General features: G+C 46.7%; 1 protein-coding gene across 7 annotated transcripts in view; it reads right to left on the minus strand.

The window, feature by feature from the left end:
• The window catches only part of adgrl1 (adhesion G protein-coupled receptor L1), a 300,069-nt gene that overhangs the window by 35,021 nt on the left and 247,261 nt on the right, over positions 1-17,787 (minus strand). For all 7 annotated transcript variants that reach the window (XM_033012285.1, XM_033012282.1, XM_033012286.1 and 4 more), the window contains exons 14-17: positions 17,198-17,407; positions 14,194-14,414; positions 8,477-8,543; positions 6,553-6,644 (exon numbers count right to left, since the gene is read on the minus strand). In XM_033012285.1, the coding sequence (XP_032868176.1) occupies positions 6,553-6,644; positions 8,477-8,543; positions 14,194-14,414; positions 17,198-17,407 (590 nt within the window). The remainder of the gene's footprint in view (positions 1-6,552; positions 6,645-8,476; positions 8,544-14,193; positions 14,415-17,197; positions 17,408-17,787) is intronic.

A 17,787-nucleotide genomic window follows, 5' to 3' on the forward strand; every position in this document is an offset into this window, starting at 1 on the left:
TGCAAAATATTACACAAAACATTCACCGTTCTTCAACTATTTTGTTTTAGGATTTGGGCTTTTCAATGGCCGTGGGGAGGTGGTCATGAATCTCCAATTTAAGCCTTGGTAGTCATTTGAGTGATGGAATAATGACAGGCTTGGATAGAGTGGGTGTGGAGAAGATGTTTCCACTAGTGGGAGAGTCTAGAACTAGAGGTCACAGCCTCAGAATTAAAGGACGTTCTTTAGAGGAAGGAGATGAGGAGGAATTTCTTTCGTCAAAGGGTGGTGAATTTGTGGAATTATTTGCCACAGAAGGCTGTGGAGTCCAAGTCAGTGGATATATTTAAGGCAGAGATAGATAGATTCTTGATTAGTACGGGTGTCAGGGGTTATGGGGAGAAGGCAGAAGAATGGGGTTAGGAGGGAGAGATAGATCAGCCATGATTGAATGGTGGTGTAGACTTGATGGGCCGAATGGCCTAATGTCCCTGTCCCACTTTGGAAACCTGAACGGAAACCTCTGGAGACTTTGTCCCACCCAAGGTTTCCGTACGGTTCCTGGAGGTTTTTGTCAGTCTCCCTACCTGCTTCCACTACCTGCAACCTCCGGCAACCTCCGGGAACCGCACGGAAACCTTGGGTGGGGCGCAAAGTCTCCAGAGGTTTCCGTTCAGGTTTCTTAAGTGGGACAGGGGCATAATTCTACTCCTATCCCTTATGAACTTGTGAACTGTCATTGCTTTGCATTGACACCCTGCATCAGGCCCCAAGGTCCTGTTACAACCCAAAATGTTGCCAATTCCTCCCCAACCCCAACCCCCTCCCACCCCACCCCCCTCCCCTCCACCACTGATACTGATTGACCCACTGGGCTTGTCAATCAGATGATTTGTTGCAGGAACAAGTAACTGCAGATGCTGGTTTGCACAAAAGGACACACAATGTTGGAGCTGTTCAGGCAGCATCTCTGGAGAACGTGGATAGATAACGTTTCCAGTTGGGACCTCTCTTTGCTGATCTTGATTCCAGCATCTGCATCTCTTATGTTTCCACCAACGTGATTTAGTTTCAGTGAAATCAATATTAAGTTCCATAGGCGGAATAAAAAAAGGTTTTAGCATATATAGTGGTTTTTCTCCCAGAGGGCAGTTTCGCCCCAAACCACAACACCCACCACAAACTTCCTCCCCTGAAGGACGTTATGAAGGGCAGTTTGGAAGTTTCAAACTCCCCATCCACGATACACGTATTATTTTCCAGATTACTGAATTAACTGAAGTTAACCTCTCAGCCACCGTGGTGGGATTTAAACTTGCATCTCCATATTGTCTATCCAAGTATCTGAATTTCCAAGGTGGACAAAAATGCTGGAGAAACTCAGCGGATGAGGAGGCCTCCTCTATGGCCAGAGTGAGGACCACCATAAATTGGAGGAGCAGCACCTCATATTTCGCTTGGGCAGTTTATGGTATGAACATTGACTTCTCTAATTTCAGGTAGTCCCTACTTTCTCCTCCCCTTCTCAGCTCTCCCTCAGCCCACTGGCTCCGCCTCTTCCTTTCGTCTTCCCGCTCCCCCACCCTCACATCAGTTTGAAGAAGGGTCTCGACCCGAAACGTCACCTATTTCCTTCGCTCCATAGATGCTGCCTCACCCGCTGAGTTTCTCCAGCATTTTTGTCCACCTTCGATTGTCCAGCATCTGCAGTTCCTTCTTAAACATCTGAATTTCCAAACCAGTATCGCAGCTAACAAACTGTGTTGTTGTAGTTAAATCCCATGAAAGAAAAATGGGGAGAAGGCAGGAGAATGGGGTTGTGATTGAAAGATAGATCAGCCATGATTGAACGGTGGAGTAGGCTTAGAAACATAGAAACATAGAAATTAGGTGCAGGAGTAGGCCATTCGGCCCTTCGAGCCTGCACCGCCATTCAATATGATCATGGCTGATCATCCAACTCAGTATCCCGTACCTGCCTTCTCTCCATACCCTCTGATCCCCTTAGCCACAAGGGCCACATCTAACTCCCTCTTAAATATAGCCAATGAACTGGCCTCGACTACCCTCTGTGGCAGGGAGTTCCAGAGATTCACCACTCTCTGTGTGAAAAAAGTTCTTCTCATCTCGGTTTTAAAGGATTTCCCCCTTATCCTTAAGCTGTGACCCCTTGTCCTGGACTTCCCCAACATCGGGAGCAATCTTCCTGCATCTAGCCTGTCCAACCCCTTAAGAATTTTGTAAGTTTCTATAAGATCCCCTCTCAATCTCCTAAATTCTAGAGAGTAGAATGGCCTCCGAATGGCCTAATTCTGCTCCTATAACTTATGAACTGATGAACCATGGCTAACATTGTAGCTATCTATTCACTGGAAACAGCAATCAACAAACTAACCTCTAATACTGACCATCTAAATACCAATAAGGGGATGTTTATCCTCATGCTTATGGCCTGGTCCCACCAAGATGCAGCACAGAACGCCACAGGAGATCCTTCTTCCCTGTAGCTATCAAACTGGACAACTCCTCCCCCTTCTGTCGTGGGGTAGACTGACTCCCCCCCCCTCCCCTCCCCCCAATCTTTACACAACCGCAATCCTTTCCACTCGTCATTTTAATTTCATGTTTCATGTGTCTTGTTGTGATTTACGACTGTTGGCAGATCAACTTCCCTCCTGGGATAAATAAAATTCTATTGTATCGCATATAATGCATGCACACTAATCTTCATGGCAGAGATTAGATTTGGAAACTGCTGAGCAATGACGGAATCATGCTGTTCGAAATCGCGGGAACAATTCCGCTCCAACCCATCAACCATTCATTTCTATGAATATTACACAAATCCCCATTTTACTTTTCCCAATGCTCCCAATAATTCTTCCCACCTCATCCCACATTCAACTACAGTGAGTGGGCCAATTAGCCCAGCAAATCCCATGTCATCTGTTTTGGATGGCTTCCAAGTTGGTGTCTAACGCAGGTGACTATTTGCGTGCCAACCGCAGAAGCAAATCTACAATCACTCATTACAATCAGCCCACACTCTTAAATCTCTACTCCGACACAACATTTTTTATTCCCTTCTCATGTTCACTGTAAACGGCTCGATTGTAATCATGTATTGTCTTCCCGCTGGTAGACAAAAATGCTGGAGAAACTCAGCGGGTGAGGCAGCATCTATGGAGCGAATGGATATTCCATCGATGCTGCCTCACCCGCTGAGTTTCTCCAGCATTTTTGTCTACCTTCCATTTTTCCAGCATCTGCGGTTCTTTCTTAAACATATAGTCTTTCCGCTGACTGGTTAGCGCGCAACAAGAGCTTTTCACTGTACCTCGGTACACGTGACAATAAACTAAACTGACTGACTTTGGGAAGCGGGAGGAGACCGAAGCACTCGGAGGTCACAGGGAGAACGTGCAAACTCCACACAGACAACTCTACCGCTGTGCCACCGCGCCACTCGATCGTGATGAACTGTCCACTAAAGAATAAGACTTCCCTCAGATTGGAAATGTCTACATTTTGGCAGGAAGGGGCCAGAAGCACAGAGAAGGCTAGAGTCCCATCACTGAGACCTAGTGCCCGCGGGCCTCGTTTACCCCATAAAATTGTTTGACACTTTAGTGAGTCATGCTTGTTTAATGAGCTGAGCGCCACATGCCAATATAAAACTAGACTGATTTTCACAGCCAGGCCACAGGTCTACAGTAGATGAAATCCTGACTGTGCCAGGTTCCTGTAGATACCAGCAGGAGTTTCCAAACTTGAGAAGTAGAGATGGCAACACGTCCAAGTGGTACTGCACGGCAGAGACTGGTTCGCTGCCAGTGTTTAGTTTAGTTTAGTTTAGAGATACAGCGTGGAAACAGGCCCTTCGGCCCACTGGGTCCATGCCAACCAGCGATCCCCGCACACTAACACTATCTTACACACACCAAGGACAATTTACAATTATACCAAAGCCAATTAACCTGCAAACCTGTACGTCTTTGGAGTGTGGGAGGGAACTGGAGATTCTGGAGAAAACCCACGCAGGTCACGGGGAGAACGTACAAACTCCGTACAGACAGCACCCGTAGTCAGGATCGAACCCGGGTCTCTGGCGCCGTGAGGCAGCAGCTCTACCGTGTCGTTTCTGAGGAATATCCAAATGTAAATATGGTGGAAACCTCCTCAGTGTGATATATTCAGCAACTGTTCACTCCACGTCAAAGACAGACACCAAAGTCTACTCAAATCCCCGTTGTCACAGTTGGCAAGGGGGGGGGGGGGCATCTTTACTGACAATCCAACTCCCACCCCCCCCCCCCCTCAATGCCCAAACATGTGCCCCCCGCTTTTTCAACAGGAAGACGTGGACATCAGGAGGTGAGATAGTTGTCTGTGGGTCATCCCCTTCCCAGAGTTGGACTTCCTGGGAGTGAAGCTGAAGCTGGGTGAGTGAACAAAGAGGGGGGGGACCACCAAGAACAAAGATGGATCGACGTGACTCTAATGAACTCTTCTGTAACTGTGTCGGTGCCAGTAACGTGGCAACTCTTCGTGTACTTTGCACACATCCTGTGCAATAACAAAGAATGACAAAGAATGCACCTAAGTACAGGGTGAAAATAAAGTACCTGATCTCCCGGTGGCTCAGCACTTCAATTCCCCCTCCCATTCCCAATCCGACCTTTCTGTCCTGGGCCTCCTCCATGGCCAGAGTGAGGCCCACAGTAAATTGGAGGAGCAGCACCTCATATTCCGCTTGGGTAGTTTACACCCCAGCGGTATGAACATTGACTTCTCCAATTTCAGGTAGTCCCTGCTTTCTCCCTCTTTCCCCTCCCCTTCCCAGCTCTCCCACAGCCTACAGTCTCCGCCTCTTCTTCCTGCACCCCCCCCCTCCCCACATCAGTCTGAAGAAGAGTCTCGACCTGAAACGTTGCCTATTTCCTTCGCTCCATAAATGCTGCCTCACCCGCTGAGTTTCTCCAGCATTTTTGTCTGCCTTCGATTTTCCAGCATCTGCAGTTCCTTCTTAAACAAGTATCTTTGAGTAATATTGGTCCGTAGCAATACTAGCCGCTGGCCGAGTTCACTATTCCTCTCAAATGAGAGATGCTTATTTATTTTCATGGTTTTGGCCATTGGATCATGTTTCATTAATGAGGTTTTATCTCCTTCTGCACGAGACCTGCCCTTTGTAATCCAGATTTGTGCCATTGTGCACCTCTCCGATTAGCAGGCAATGGAATCTCTCCGTACCAACCCTCTCCCCCAGCTCCAGGATTGAACAAATCCCCAGACCTCCATCCTCTGATAGGAGCATCGATGGCAGCCTCACCAACGGTCTGTCTGTCTGTTTGTCTTTTTTGTTATTTTTAGTGTGTTTTAAAAGTTTGTGTTAATGTTCTCTGGTTTGGTTTATGTGGGGGGGGGGGGGTCGGGAAACTTTTTTTCAATCCCTTACCTTGCCGGAGATGCGATTGTTTTCCGGGTCGTATCTCCGGTCACTCTGCGGCCTAACATGGTGGAACTGGCGGCCTTGCTCGAGACTGACTTTGGGCCCCACCGCGGGGCTGTGGTCTTACCTGGGATCGAGGCTCGAACCGGGGCCTGCGGATTCAACATCGAGGAGCTCGCAGTCTCGGGTACAGACTGATGTCGGGAAGCTTCAAGCCGCAAGAGGTTCGACCAGGGGTCCGTCTGATCGCCCGGTTTGGGGAGCTGAGATCCCCCCCCGATGCGGGAGCTTGATCACCCCGATGCGGAGGGTCCGACCACCAGCTACGGGAGCCACGATCGCCCCATCAATGGAAGGTTCGAGACCCCCGACAGCGGGAGAACGAAGAAGGGAAGAGATTGAACTCTTTTTTTTCCCCGCCTTGCATCACAGTGAGGAATGTGATGGATGTTCATGTTAAAATGTATTTTGTGCGTCTTGTTGCTTTTTATTGGTTTGGCAAATGAAATTCCTCGGATGTTGCAAAACATACTTGGCTAATAAAGTATGATTATGATTAGGCCATTCGGCCCATCAAGTCTACTCCACCATTCACTCATGGCTGATCTATCTCTCCCTCTCAACCCCATTCTCCTGCCTTCTCCCCATAACCCCCAACACCCTTATGCCCCTGTCCCACTTAGGAAACCTGAACGGAAACCTCTGGAGACTTTGCGCCCCACCCAAGGTTTCCGTGCGGTTCCCGGAGGTTGCAGGTGGTTGCAGGTAGTGGAAGCAGGTAGGAAGACTGACAAAAACCTCTGGGAACCGCACGGAAACCTTGGGTGGGGCGCAAAGTCTTCAGAGGTTTCCGTTCAGGTTTCCTAAGTGGGACAAGGGCATTATAGTGCCCTTACAACACAACAGACAGTAGCCGGTGATATTCTCCTTCCTCCTACCAGACTTATTTAACAATCAAGATGCGAGCTGCCCGTTAAGAAATGCTCTTCCCATTCATAATTCCATGCTCCTCCCTCCCTCCTCATCGTGTGCCCATCATCTCCCATCCTCGTCTCCTTCCGCCCCCCAATTCCATGTTCCTTCTCAGTCTCATTCCTCGCCACCAGGAGATGACTTACTTGATGTTCTCCAGCCGACTGGAGTCCGGTTTCAACGAGCTGTTGCTCCTCACCATCTTGTGCAGGGTGATCATCAGGAAGACCAGGTTCATCTGCCGGGGAGAAAGCAGAGCAAGTCACACACTGGGCAGGAAGTCAAGGCTTGGCATCAACTCAAGGCTTAGCATCAACTGGATGCTCAGATGGAGCAAGGCCATACAATACAATACAATGCTGTTTATTGTCATTTGAACCTCAAATGAAGTTCAAACGAAATTTGGTTTTTGCAGTCACACAACAAGACAAGAACCAAGACACACACCAACACAATCCACACAAAGATCCATCACAGTGAATCTCCTCCTCACTGTGATGGAAGGCAAAGTCTTGTCTCTCCCCTGCTCTCCATTCTTCTGTAGAGCAGGGTCAGCTTGGGCTAAAAACGTACACACATTCCAATATTTTATATATACTTTAGGAGAACATTCAAAGGTCACCTCAGACTAAGAGTTTCGGGAATATGTAACCCAGTCAGGAACGAACTAAAACAGAATAAAAACTAAAATTGCTTTAAATGCCTCGAAACAAAACTGCTGTCTGAAGAAGGGTTTCGGCCCGAAACGTCGCCTATTTCCTTCGCTCCATAGATGCTGCTGCACCCGTTGAGTTTCCCCAGCAATTTTGTGTACCTGCTGAATAATTCGGCAAGTTGGAATTTTAACAACCGAAGATAGACACCAAATGCTGGAGTAACTCAGCAGGACAGGCAACATCTCCGGATTCTCATTCCTTCTCTCCAGAGATGCTGCCTGTCCCGCTGAGTTACTCCAGCATTTTGTGTCTATCTTTGGTTTAAAACAGCACCTGCAGTTCCTGCCAACAATGTTTCCAGGTGGATGCGGAGGATACTGAAGTCAGTGGACGAACTTCAAGTAACAAATATCCAAGTGTTCGACAGACAGGTATGAAGACAGGCACACAACGATAAACACGAATAAACATCGAATTAAAATCTATAAAAATCAGAGACAGTTTCTTCCCAGCTGTTCTCAGTCATGGAACCATCCTACCACCAACTAGAGAGCAGTCCTGAGCTACTATTTATTTCACTGGAGACCGGGATGATCTTTGATGAGACTTTGCTGGACTTTATCTTGCATTATTTATCTATTATCTATCTATGATTTATTATCATTATTTATCTATTTATTTACCTATTTATTTATCTATTATTATTATTATTTTTTTTTTTTTTTTATTAGAAGCAGTTGTACAGAGATAAGACATTCGGCATCTAATATTATACAATTATTGTCCAGCTTCATTTTTAACCTTATAACCTAAACTATCAAAATGAAAAAAGAAAAGAAAAAGAAAAAGAAAAAAAAAGAAAGTGAAAAGATAGATCGAAAAAGACTTTATCTTACAAGATACAAGATAGGTTTATTCACAGATGGCACAGTGAAATGAAATTCCCATACAGCCATACAATAAAAATAAGGGACACAACAAACTATAGGGTTTGACATAAAACATCCCCACACAGCAGAATCAAAGGCACCAAAGTCAGTCTCTTCCTCCATTGTTCCCCGTGGTCAGGGCCTTCCCGTGCCCTCCGCAGTTGCCGCTACGGGCGGCCCGATGTTCAGGACCGCTCGCTGGGGTGTTGTAAGTCCGACAATTTAATGTTATTCATGTTAGTCCCTTTATCATGTGTCTGTGTCACTTCTACTCACTCCGACCCGCGTGAGATAACCACTAGAGAGGTGTTTGCGCAGTAATCCACCAGAACTGTGGACGGCTCGATTGTAATCATGTATTGTCTTTCCGCTGAGTGGATAGCGCGCAACAAAAAGCTTTTCACTGTACCTCGGTACACGTGACAATAAACGGAACCTATGAATGAATCAATAGAGACCTACGTTGCTCCAGAATCCAAACTTACCATAATAACAAAGGATACTGGTCCGATGAAACTCCAGATGAAATAGTTGTCCACCCGTAACCAGCATCTATGAGTGTGGGGAGCGGAGGGAGGGAGGGAGGGAGGGGGTAGGGTGGGGGGAATGAGTGATGAGAGTTAGGAGAAATAAATGAAAACAAGTGGGGAAGGAAAAGCAAATGGGCATTGAGAGAGGGAAAAAAAAATAGTGGAGATGGTAAATGGAGGAAAAGAGTAGAGAGAAAGCATTAGCCCAAGCATGTTAGATGGAGTGAAAATTATGTTGGTGATAAATGTTACACAGTCAGACTCATTCACTTCCCCCCGACTGGTGATGGATATCCTGCCTGAAATATCAACTGTGACAAGGCGCAGGGACATTTATCACTGAAATAAAACATTGAAACCAAAACCTAGGGCCTGTCAAAGGGCTTCTCCCCGAAGCTTAGAGGAGAATATTACTCGGGAATCTGGCTGGTTTAGTGCAAAGTGCTCGATCTTTGAGGCTGGAGAGTTGCGGCATAAAGCAGCTCCCTCTCTGACCTTGGACAGACAGGTCAGAGAAAGTAAAAGAGAAAATACAGGTGATGGAAATCTGAAATAAGAACAGAAATCGCTGAAAACACTCAGCACGCCATGCAGCATATGTGGAAAAAATAGTTAACGTTTCAGGTCCGAGACCCTTAGTGCCCAGTTCATCCTCCATATTTAGTTTAGAGATGCAGCGTGGAAACGGGCCGTTCGGCCCATCAAATCTGCGCTGACCAGCGATCCCCGCACGCTAACACTATCCTACACAAGATGGAAAATGTAACAAGTGTACCAGGCCAATTAACCTACAAACCTGTACGTCTATGGAGTGTGGGAGGAAATCAAAGATCTCGGAGAAAACACACGCGGTCACGAGAGGAACGTACAAACTCCGCACAGAGAGTACCCGTAGTCAAGATGGAACCCGGGTCTCTGGCGCTGTAACAGCCCTGTCCCACGGTACGAGTTCATTCCATGAGCTCTCCCGAGTTTAATAAAAATCAAACTCGTGGTCAGCACGGAGAATGAACGTAGCGGGTACGTCGGAGCTCGGGGACGTCTCTTAGCGGCTCGTAACGCTAACGGCAGGTACTCGGGAAGACTCGCTAACGGCAGGTAGGCACGGGAAGACTCGTGAAGATTTTTAAACATGTTGAAAAATGTTCACCAGAGCCCCGAGTACCGACGAGCGGCCATTACCGTAAATCTCCCAGTTCGAATCAGGGCAAACTCGGGAGAACTCTTGGAATGAACTCGTACCGTGGGACAGGGGGTTAAGGCAGCAACTCTACCGCTGCGCCACCGTGCCGACCTCTATAAAATATGGAGCAGATGTGAAAAGTTGAAGGGCCTATTCTGGCACCTAATATGTAACCGATTTAATACAATTCACTTTTTGAAATCTGTATTCTCTCCTTACATGATGTATTTCTAGCAAAACTCCCAGTCTCCACGTGTGTAATGGGCAAACCTGGACCTGAAACGTTAACAAATGCTTCCTGACCTGCTGAGTGCCTCCAACATTGCCTGTTTTTGTTCCCTCTGAAAGCAACGCTGACTTATATTCCTCCGAAGGTTTCAGCAGAGGGAAACTACGTAACAACGCTCATGTGACTATTACCAAGCAAGCTCTGGCATCAAGCCACAACAGGAGATATTAGTGAGGTCATCATGAAAATTTAGTTTAGTTTAGTTTAGAGATACAGCGCGGGAACAGGCCCTTCAGCCCACCGCGTCCGCACCGACCAGCGATCCCCGCACACTAGCACTATCCAACACTCGGGACAATTTTCACATTTACACCAAGCCAATTAGTCTAGAAACCTCTACGCCTTTGGAGTGTGGGAGGAAACCAAAGATCTCGGAGAAAACCAACTCAGGTCATGGTGAGAACGTACAAACTCCGTACAGACAGCACCCGTAGTCGGGATCGAACCCGGGCCTCCGGCGCTGTGAGGCAGCAACTCCACCAAAGGTTTCAAGGCTTATGTTGGAGGGGAGATGGCTTGTATGTTGTCCTTTCCTCTCCTCATCAGCTGGGCCCTAGAGTCTTCCACCAGGTTTAGCGAGTGTGTGTGGATGAATCAACCCGACGGCTTTGAGGCAAAATAAACTCTTCCAATGGGCACTTATGGCACACCAATTACCCCTGTTGGGTTTCCTTCACAAATATCTGTTCTACTTAACAATTTTCGGGGGCCATATGGAGAAAGCCATTTCTACAACTAACCTAGGACTCAACCTGCCATAACATTTTCGCTGTTGCCATGGCAAATTGCAATTTTGAGGATTGTTGAAGGACAAATTTCATTCCGATAAATGGCTGTTTTGAGTGATTCTTGTAAAGGGCCACAGACTAAATGATTATCAAAGTACCAACATACTCTTTAACAGGAGTATTTCTGAAAATCCACCAAAGGAATTGATTTCAGGACATTTGCTGGCTGTTTTCATTGTACACTTGCAGACTGCAATGCTCGACAGGAAAGTATAAAATAAGGAAAACATGCATTACTTTAAAAGGGAGTTAAATCCATTTATTTGAACATATCAATTAGGAGAAGGACATTCGGCCCTTTAAGAATGTTTAAGAGTTTCATTTAATTTAATTTAATTTAAGAAAATGCATTTCGTTGTCTCTGTATTGTATACTGACAATGACAATTAAAATTGAATCTGAATCTGAATAAGGGGTAAGCCAGTTAGAACGGAGACGAGGAAACACTTTTTCACACAGAAAGTTGTGAGTCTGTGGAATTCTCTGCCTCAGAGGGCGGTGGAGGCAGGTTCTCTGGATGCTTTCAAGAGAGAGCTAGATAGGGCTCTTAAAGATAGCGGAGTCAGGGGATATGGGGAGAAGGCAGGAACGGGGTACTGATTGTGGATGATCAGCCATGATCACATTGAATGGTGGTGCTGGCTTGAAGGGCCGAATGGCCTACTCCTGCACCTATTGCCTATTCAAGTTGGGACCCTATGCATATCTTCCAGAGATGCTGCCTGACCCACTGAGTTACTCCAGCACTTTGTGTTTCGCTCATTCTTCTTTAAAATGATAACTCTGCACTTTAAACCGCATCCACAAGTTGTAGATCCCCCGAAATGTGCAAAATTCCTCTCCACTTTGTCAAGAATAGTCGGCACCTTCCGTCAAGCCCCTTAACCAGGTTTAAGCCTGTCCAATCTTTCCTCATGGGGCAACCAATCAACCTACTAACCTAGTTTGTAGCTTCACAAAAATGCTGGAGAAACTCAGCGGGTGCAGCAGCATCTATGGAACGAAGGAAATAGGCAACGTTTCGGCCCGAAACCCTGAAGGAAATAGGTAACGTTTCGGGCCGAAACCCTTCCGGGTTTCGGCCCGAAACGTTGCCTATTTCCTTCGCTCCATAGATGCTGCTGCACCCGCTGAGTTTCTCCAGCATTTTTGTCTACCTTCGATTTTCCAGCATCTGCAGTTCCTTCTTAAACACTAGTTTGTAGGTTAATTGGCTTCAGTAAAAATTGTAAACTGACCGCAGTGTGTAGGATAGTGCCAGTGTATGGGGTGATCGCTGGTCGGTGCGGACGCAGTGGGCCGAAGGGCCTGTTTCTGCACCGTATCTCTTGAAGTCTAAGGATAAAGTTTAAGGCAGAGATAGATAGATTATTGATTAGTACGGTTGCCGTGGGGTTATGGGGAGAAGGCAGGAGAATGGGGTCAGAGGGGGGGAGAGATAGATCAGCCATGATTGAATGGCGGAGTAGACTTGATGGGCCGAATGGCCTAATTCTACTCCAATGCCTTATGACCTTATGATAGCACAGCTCGCTAGATTCACCAGTATCTCTAAACTAGTGAACTAAATTTTTTTTTAACACTTTAGACTTATAGTGTGAGTATTGCTGGCAATGCTGGTTTTCCCAGTCACTCTGTAGAAGTTGATCCTTCAAGCAATGGTGCTGGATCGATTTCTTCAACCCCTGGCAGCAGCTCCGCGCATGGTGATTCATCAAATCACGAGGGCTGTTAAGACGGAGACGAGATTGGAGTTGGGAATAAGGTGGTCCAGGCACTGGTGAATAAGTTGGAATTTGGAAAACATTCTAGACCCTTCTCAAATCACCATTAACGGCTCTGAATAGTGGATTATTAGTCCAGCTACACAATCACTTAACAACCTTTACCCCGGTGGAAAAGAAACATTTCCTTCGGGAAGCTTGCAAGTTTAATTTAGCCGGTGCTGAATCAGAATATGGTGATAATCACAACTCCTCTTGTGAGTTAAAACTACTGGAACGGATCCAGGTTTTCTGACTAAAATATCTGAATAACAATCAAGGGCAGGATTTGAATCTATTATGTGGGGAGGCAGAGGGTTGCTTTACATCTCGGCAAGAATTTCACAGTTCATTGACATTCGGCAGGAGATGAGATTTGTTGCCATGGCATAGAAGCGCTCAGGGTTTTCACCGGGAAAACGCCAATTGGTCCCCGACTGTTCAATGTTGCCGTTTGTGCTCAAACCCAGCTTCTACCACACACACACACACACACACACACGCACACGCACACGCACACACACACACACACTGACTCACACACACACACACACACACACACACACACACACACACACACACACACACACACACACACACACACACACACACACACACACACACACCCCCAAATGTGTATCTTTCCACTCCCTTCTCCCTCATTGCCACAGGCGGCGGTGGAGGCCAAGTCAGTGGATATTTTTAAGGCAGAGATAGATAGCTTCTTGATTAGTACGGGTGCCAAGGGTTATGGGGAGAAGGCAGGAGAATGGGGTTAGGAGGGAGAGATAGATCAGCCATGATTGAATGGCGGGATAGACTTGATGGGCCGAATGGCCCAATTCTGCTCCTATCACTCATGAACATGAACCTTTGCAGTTAACTCTCATTATAGGGACCATATTGGGGGGGGGGGGGGGGGGGGGGGGCATGGGTAACAATGATAAGCCCATCCAACAATAGAATATAAAGACCTTCAGTTTCAGATTCCATCTATTCTGCCAAGCCTGTTCATGTATTTGACGACTTACAATATATCAGGTGTTTTGTTCTGTCTTCTAATTAACCGAGAAGCGTCTCATTCTGTAACTTTTCCTGATGTATATATAATGACAACCTTATAAATCTTTACCATCATTGTCTTCAGAACATTTGCATCTGTTGTCCAGTGGAGATGAGAACAGTGCATGCTAGTCCAAGCATTAAGGCCAGTATTTGTCCATCCCCAAATTAGTTAATTATTCATTAAATCTAAATGCTTTATCATTGCCAATCCAGTTCATCTATTTTCCCTTTGCTTTCTATAAGACATGCATATATTCATTCCTTTTCTATTTATCTGAGTCTCTTGCCCAGAGTGGGGAATCGAGGACCAGAGGACATAGGTTCAAGGTGAAGGGGAAAAGATTTAATAGGGATCTTAGTGGTAACCTTTTTCACACTGAGGGTGGTGGGTGCATGGAACAAGCTGCTGGAGGAGATAGTTGAGGCTGGGACTATCCCAACGTTTAGGAAGCAGTCCAGGGCAGGTGGGACTAGTGTAGCTGGGACATGTTGGCCAGTGTGGGCAAGTTGGGCCGAATGGCCTGTTTCCACACTGCACGACTCTATTTGGGAATGATCATCACAGTTCATTCAGTTGTACTTACGCCTTGTCGGTTCCATAGCTCCGGTAATCGATTGCAGCAGAGATTCCCACTACCAAGGCAGGGAAGCAGTAGCCGCAGAGATAGTAGTACTTCTTCCTGGAGTAATCGCTCTCAAAGACCTCAACCAGCATGAGGTAGAGGTGGACGCCTTCCAGACACATCCAAGAGAAGGCAGCCAGGAAGAAGAAGTGGAGGAAGCCAGCGATTATTGGGCAGACAACCTGAAAGAGAAACATAGAAACATAGAAAATAGGTGCAGGAGTAGAGGCCATTCGGCCCTTCGAGCCTGCACCGCCATTCAATATGATCATGGCTGATCATCCAACTCAGTATCCCATCACTGCCTTCTCTCCATACCCCCTGATACCTTTAGCCACAAGGGCCACATCTAACTCCCTCATAAATATAGCCAATGAACTGTGGCCTCAACTACTTTCTGTATCAGAGAATTCCACAGATTCACCACTCTCTGTGCAAAAAATGATTTTCTCATCTCGGTCCTAAAAGACTTCCCTCTTATCCTTAAACTGTGACCCCTAGTTCTGGACTTCCCCAACATCGGGAATAATCTTCCTGCATCTAGCCTGTCCAACCCCTTAAGAAAGACAAGCGAGTGACATCAGGGCCTGAAACCTGCGGGAAACACAATTGTCATTCCAATGGGGTGCAGGATTGAAGCATTGGAGGAGGAAATAGGAACTGCGAGAGTGATTGGCTTGAGTTGGGACACAGCCCAGCGACAGGGATCAAGATAGACACCAAGTGCTGGAGTAACTCAGCGGGTCAGGCAGCATCTGTGGAGAACATGGATAGGTGACGTTTCACAGAGTGCTGGAGTAACTCAGCGGGTGCAGCAGCATCTATGGAGCTAAGGAAATAGGCAACGTTTCGGGTCGAAACCCTTCCGGGTTTCGGCCCAAAACGTTGCCTATTTCCAGAAGGGGTTCGGCCCGAAACGTTGCCTATTTCCTTAGCTCCATAGATGCTGCTGCACCATAACTCAGCGGGTCAGGCAGCATCTGTGGAGAACATGGATAGGTGACGTTTCACAGAGTGCTGGAGTAACTCAGCGGGTCAGGCAGCATCTGTGGAGAACATGGATAGGTGACGTTTCACAGAGTGCTGGAGTAACTCAGCGGGTCAGGCAGCATCTGTGGAGAACATGGATAGGTGCTGATATGATTTGTATGGATGTGGCGTATCACACAATCCATGAGGCTATCTGTTGGTACAGCCAGGAATCTGTCGTACCACACTTCTTTACTTATTCTGCAGAAACATTGGCGTGTCTTGTTCTGAAATTATTTTAAATGGGGTAATGTTATTAAAAATAGCATCTGCCATCTGTTTCTTCTATTTTAGATTGAAGACTGTGCAGTAATCGGGGCAAATCATGAGGCAACCTACAAATAGGGCCAGCCAGTCTCGGGTCGATCAAGGATCTTGGCAGCTAAATTTTCATCTGATTGAAATAATTCAGATTAACCTTGACCAGTGAGCCAGTAAGGGTATCTTTGTTAAACATTGGTGTCAGAAGGAACTGCAGATGCTGGTTTACCCCGTAGACACAAAATGCTGGAGTAACTCAGCGGGGCAGGCAGGATCTCTGGAGAGAAGGAATAGGTGACATTCAGACTGATGAAGGGTCTTAACCCTAAATGTCATCTATCTCTTCTCTCCAGAGATCCTGCCTGACCCGCTGAGTTACTCCAGCATTTTGTATCTATCCATTTGTTGGTGATCACTTGTCTCATCTGCAAGTCCCACATATCATTCATCACTTTGAGTGAATTGGCCATGGTGATCACAGCCTCAAAATGTAAACATAGATGTTTGTTTTTGGTCCATTGTCCAACCTTTTGTGGCTCATTGGCAAATTTTATTTGACAGATTTCCCTTGCATTGTTTGTGAATGGTTAATTGGATTTAATATTCTCGATGAAGGCGATTTGTTCACGAGTTTGACTGAAAGTAATTCCCAGTTTAGTGTGGCTGAAGATCCCAAGGGCAGAGAGAATACTGGAGGCCCCTCTGTATCCTCACTCACTCACTCACTCACTCACTCACTCACTCACTCACTCACTCACTCACTCACTCACTCACTCACTCACTCACTCACACACACACACACACTCACTCACTCACTCACTCACTCACTCACTCACTCACTCACACACTCACTCACACACTCACTCACTCACTCACTCACTCACTCACTCACTCACTCACCCATCCACTCACCCATTCAGGACCGACACACTAAACCCCCAGAGCTGCTGCTTTGGACACCTAGAATCATACAACATAGAAACAGGCCCTTCGGCCCAACTGGCCCATGCCGACCAAGATTCCCAATCTCCACTGGTCCCACCTACCCAGGGTCTGAAGAAGGGTTTCGGCCTGAAACGTTGCCTATTTCCTTCGCTCCATAGATGCTGCTGCACCCGCTGAGTTTCTCCAGCATTTTTGTCTACCTTCCCTCTAAACCTTTCCTATCCATGTACCTGTCCAAATGCCTTATAGGTGTTGTGATAGTAAGAATTCCTTAAGCATCATCTGCTTTGATCTGTCATTTTCACACCTTAATTGGTGCATGTGATGATAAATGTGAATTTGAACTACATTCTCTGTGTACTCTTCCATATCTCCAGTTTCCTTCTCCCTCTCAGTCTGAAGAAGGGTCTCGACCCGAAATGTCACCCATTCCTTCTCTCCAGAGATGCTGCCTGTCCCGCTGAGCTAATCCAGATTTTTGTGTCTATCTTTCAGAATTTCAGTTCTGTCTGGTTCAAAGGCAGTGTCTGGATTTGGAGAGACTTTACTCAATTTTAAGTTCTACCAAACCTCAACTTTGTAAATGACATCTGAAGCCAGAGCCTGTTCCTATCTTGACCCTGTGGCCCTGTTACCAAACTCTCGATCTCCATCTGTCAACCATGTATTTCTTCACCTCACCCCCTCATTACTTACTCTGCCCCTCTACCTGGGGGAAGGACATGCCCACCTGGTATTGAGTCTTGTTGATGCCGATCAGAAAGATGAGCTCAGCTATGAAGAGGTTGATGCAGAGGTTCTTGTGGATGGTGTTACGATCAGTCTGGATACCACGTAGGAAGCAGAAGGTGGAGATGCAGATGGTGAGGCAGACCAGCGAGATGACGATACCAACCCAGGTGATCACGGAGAGCAGCAGTCTATGCATTCGGTCTTCGTACTGGTGGGAAAGCAGAAACACAATGTGAGATGTCATCAATGCATGCAGTAAGGCAAGTGACAATGAGAGACACAAAATGCTGGAGTAACTCAGCGGGACAGGCAGCACCTCTGGGGGGAAGGAATGGGTGACATTTCATTTCGGGTCGAGACCCTTCTTCAGACTGGTTCAATAAGACCCTAACCAGTCTGAATAGCTTCTCCCCGCTGTTATCGGACTACTGAATGGACCTATATCGTTAGCTGAGGGATCTCCCTTGTTGCCCTTGCACTTTCTCTGAAGAAGTAGCATTTTAACGCTGTAACACTATAGTCTGCACTTTGGTGCAGGATTATAGAAACATAGAAAATAGGTGCAGGAGTAGACCATTCGGCCCTTCG

The sequence above is a fragment of the Amblyraja radiata genome, chromosome 35, assembly GCF_010909765.2.
Source record: "Amblyraja radiata isolate CabotCenter1 chromosome 35, sAmbRad1.1.pri, whole genome shotgun sequence".
In the NCBI taxonomy this organism is placed as follows: domain Eukaryota; kingdom Metazoa; phylum Chordata; class Chondrichthyes; order Rajiformes; family Rajidae; genus Amblyraja; species Amblyraja radiata.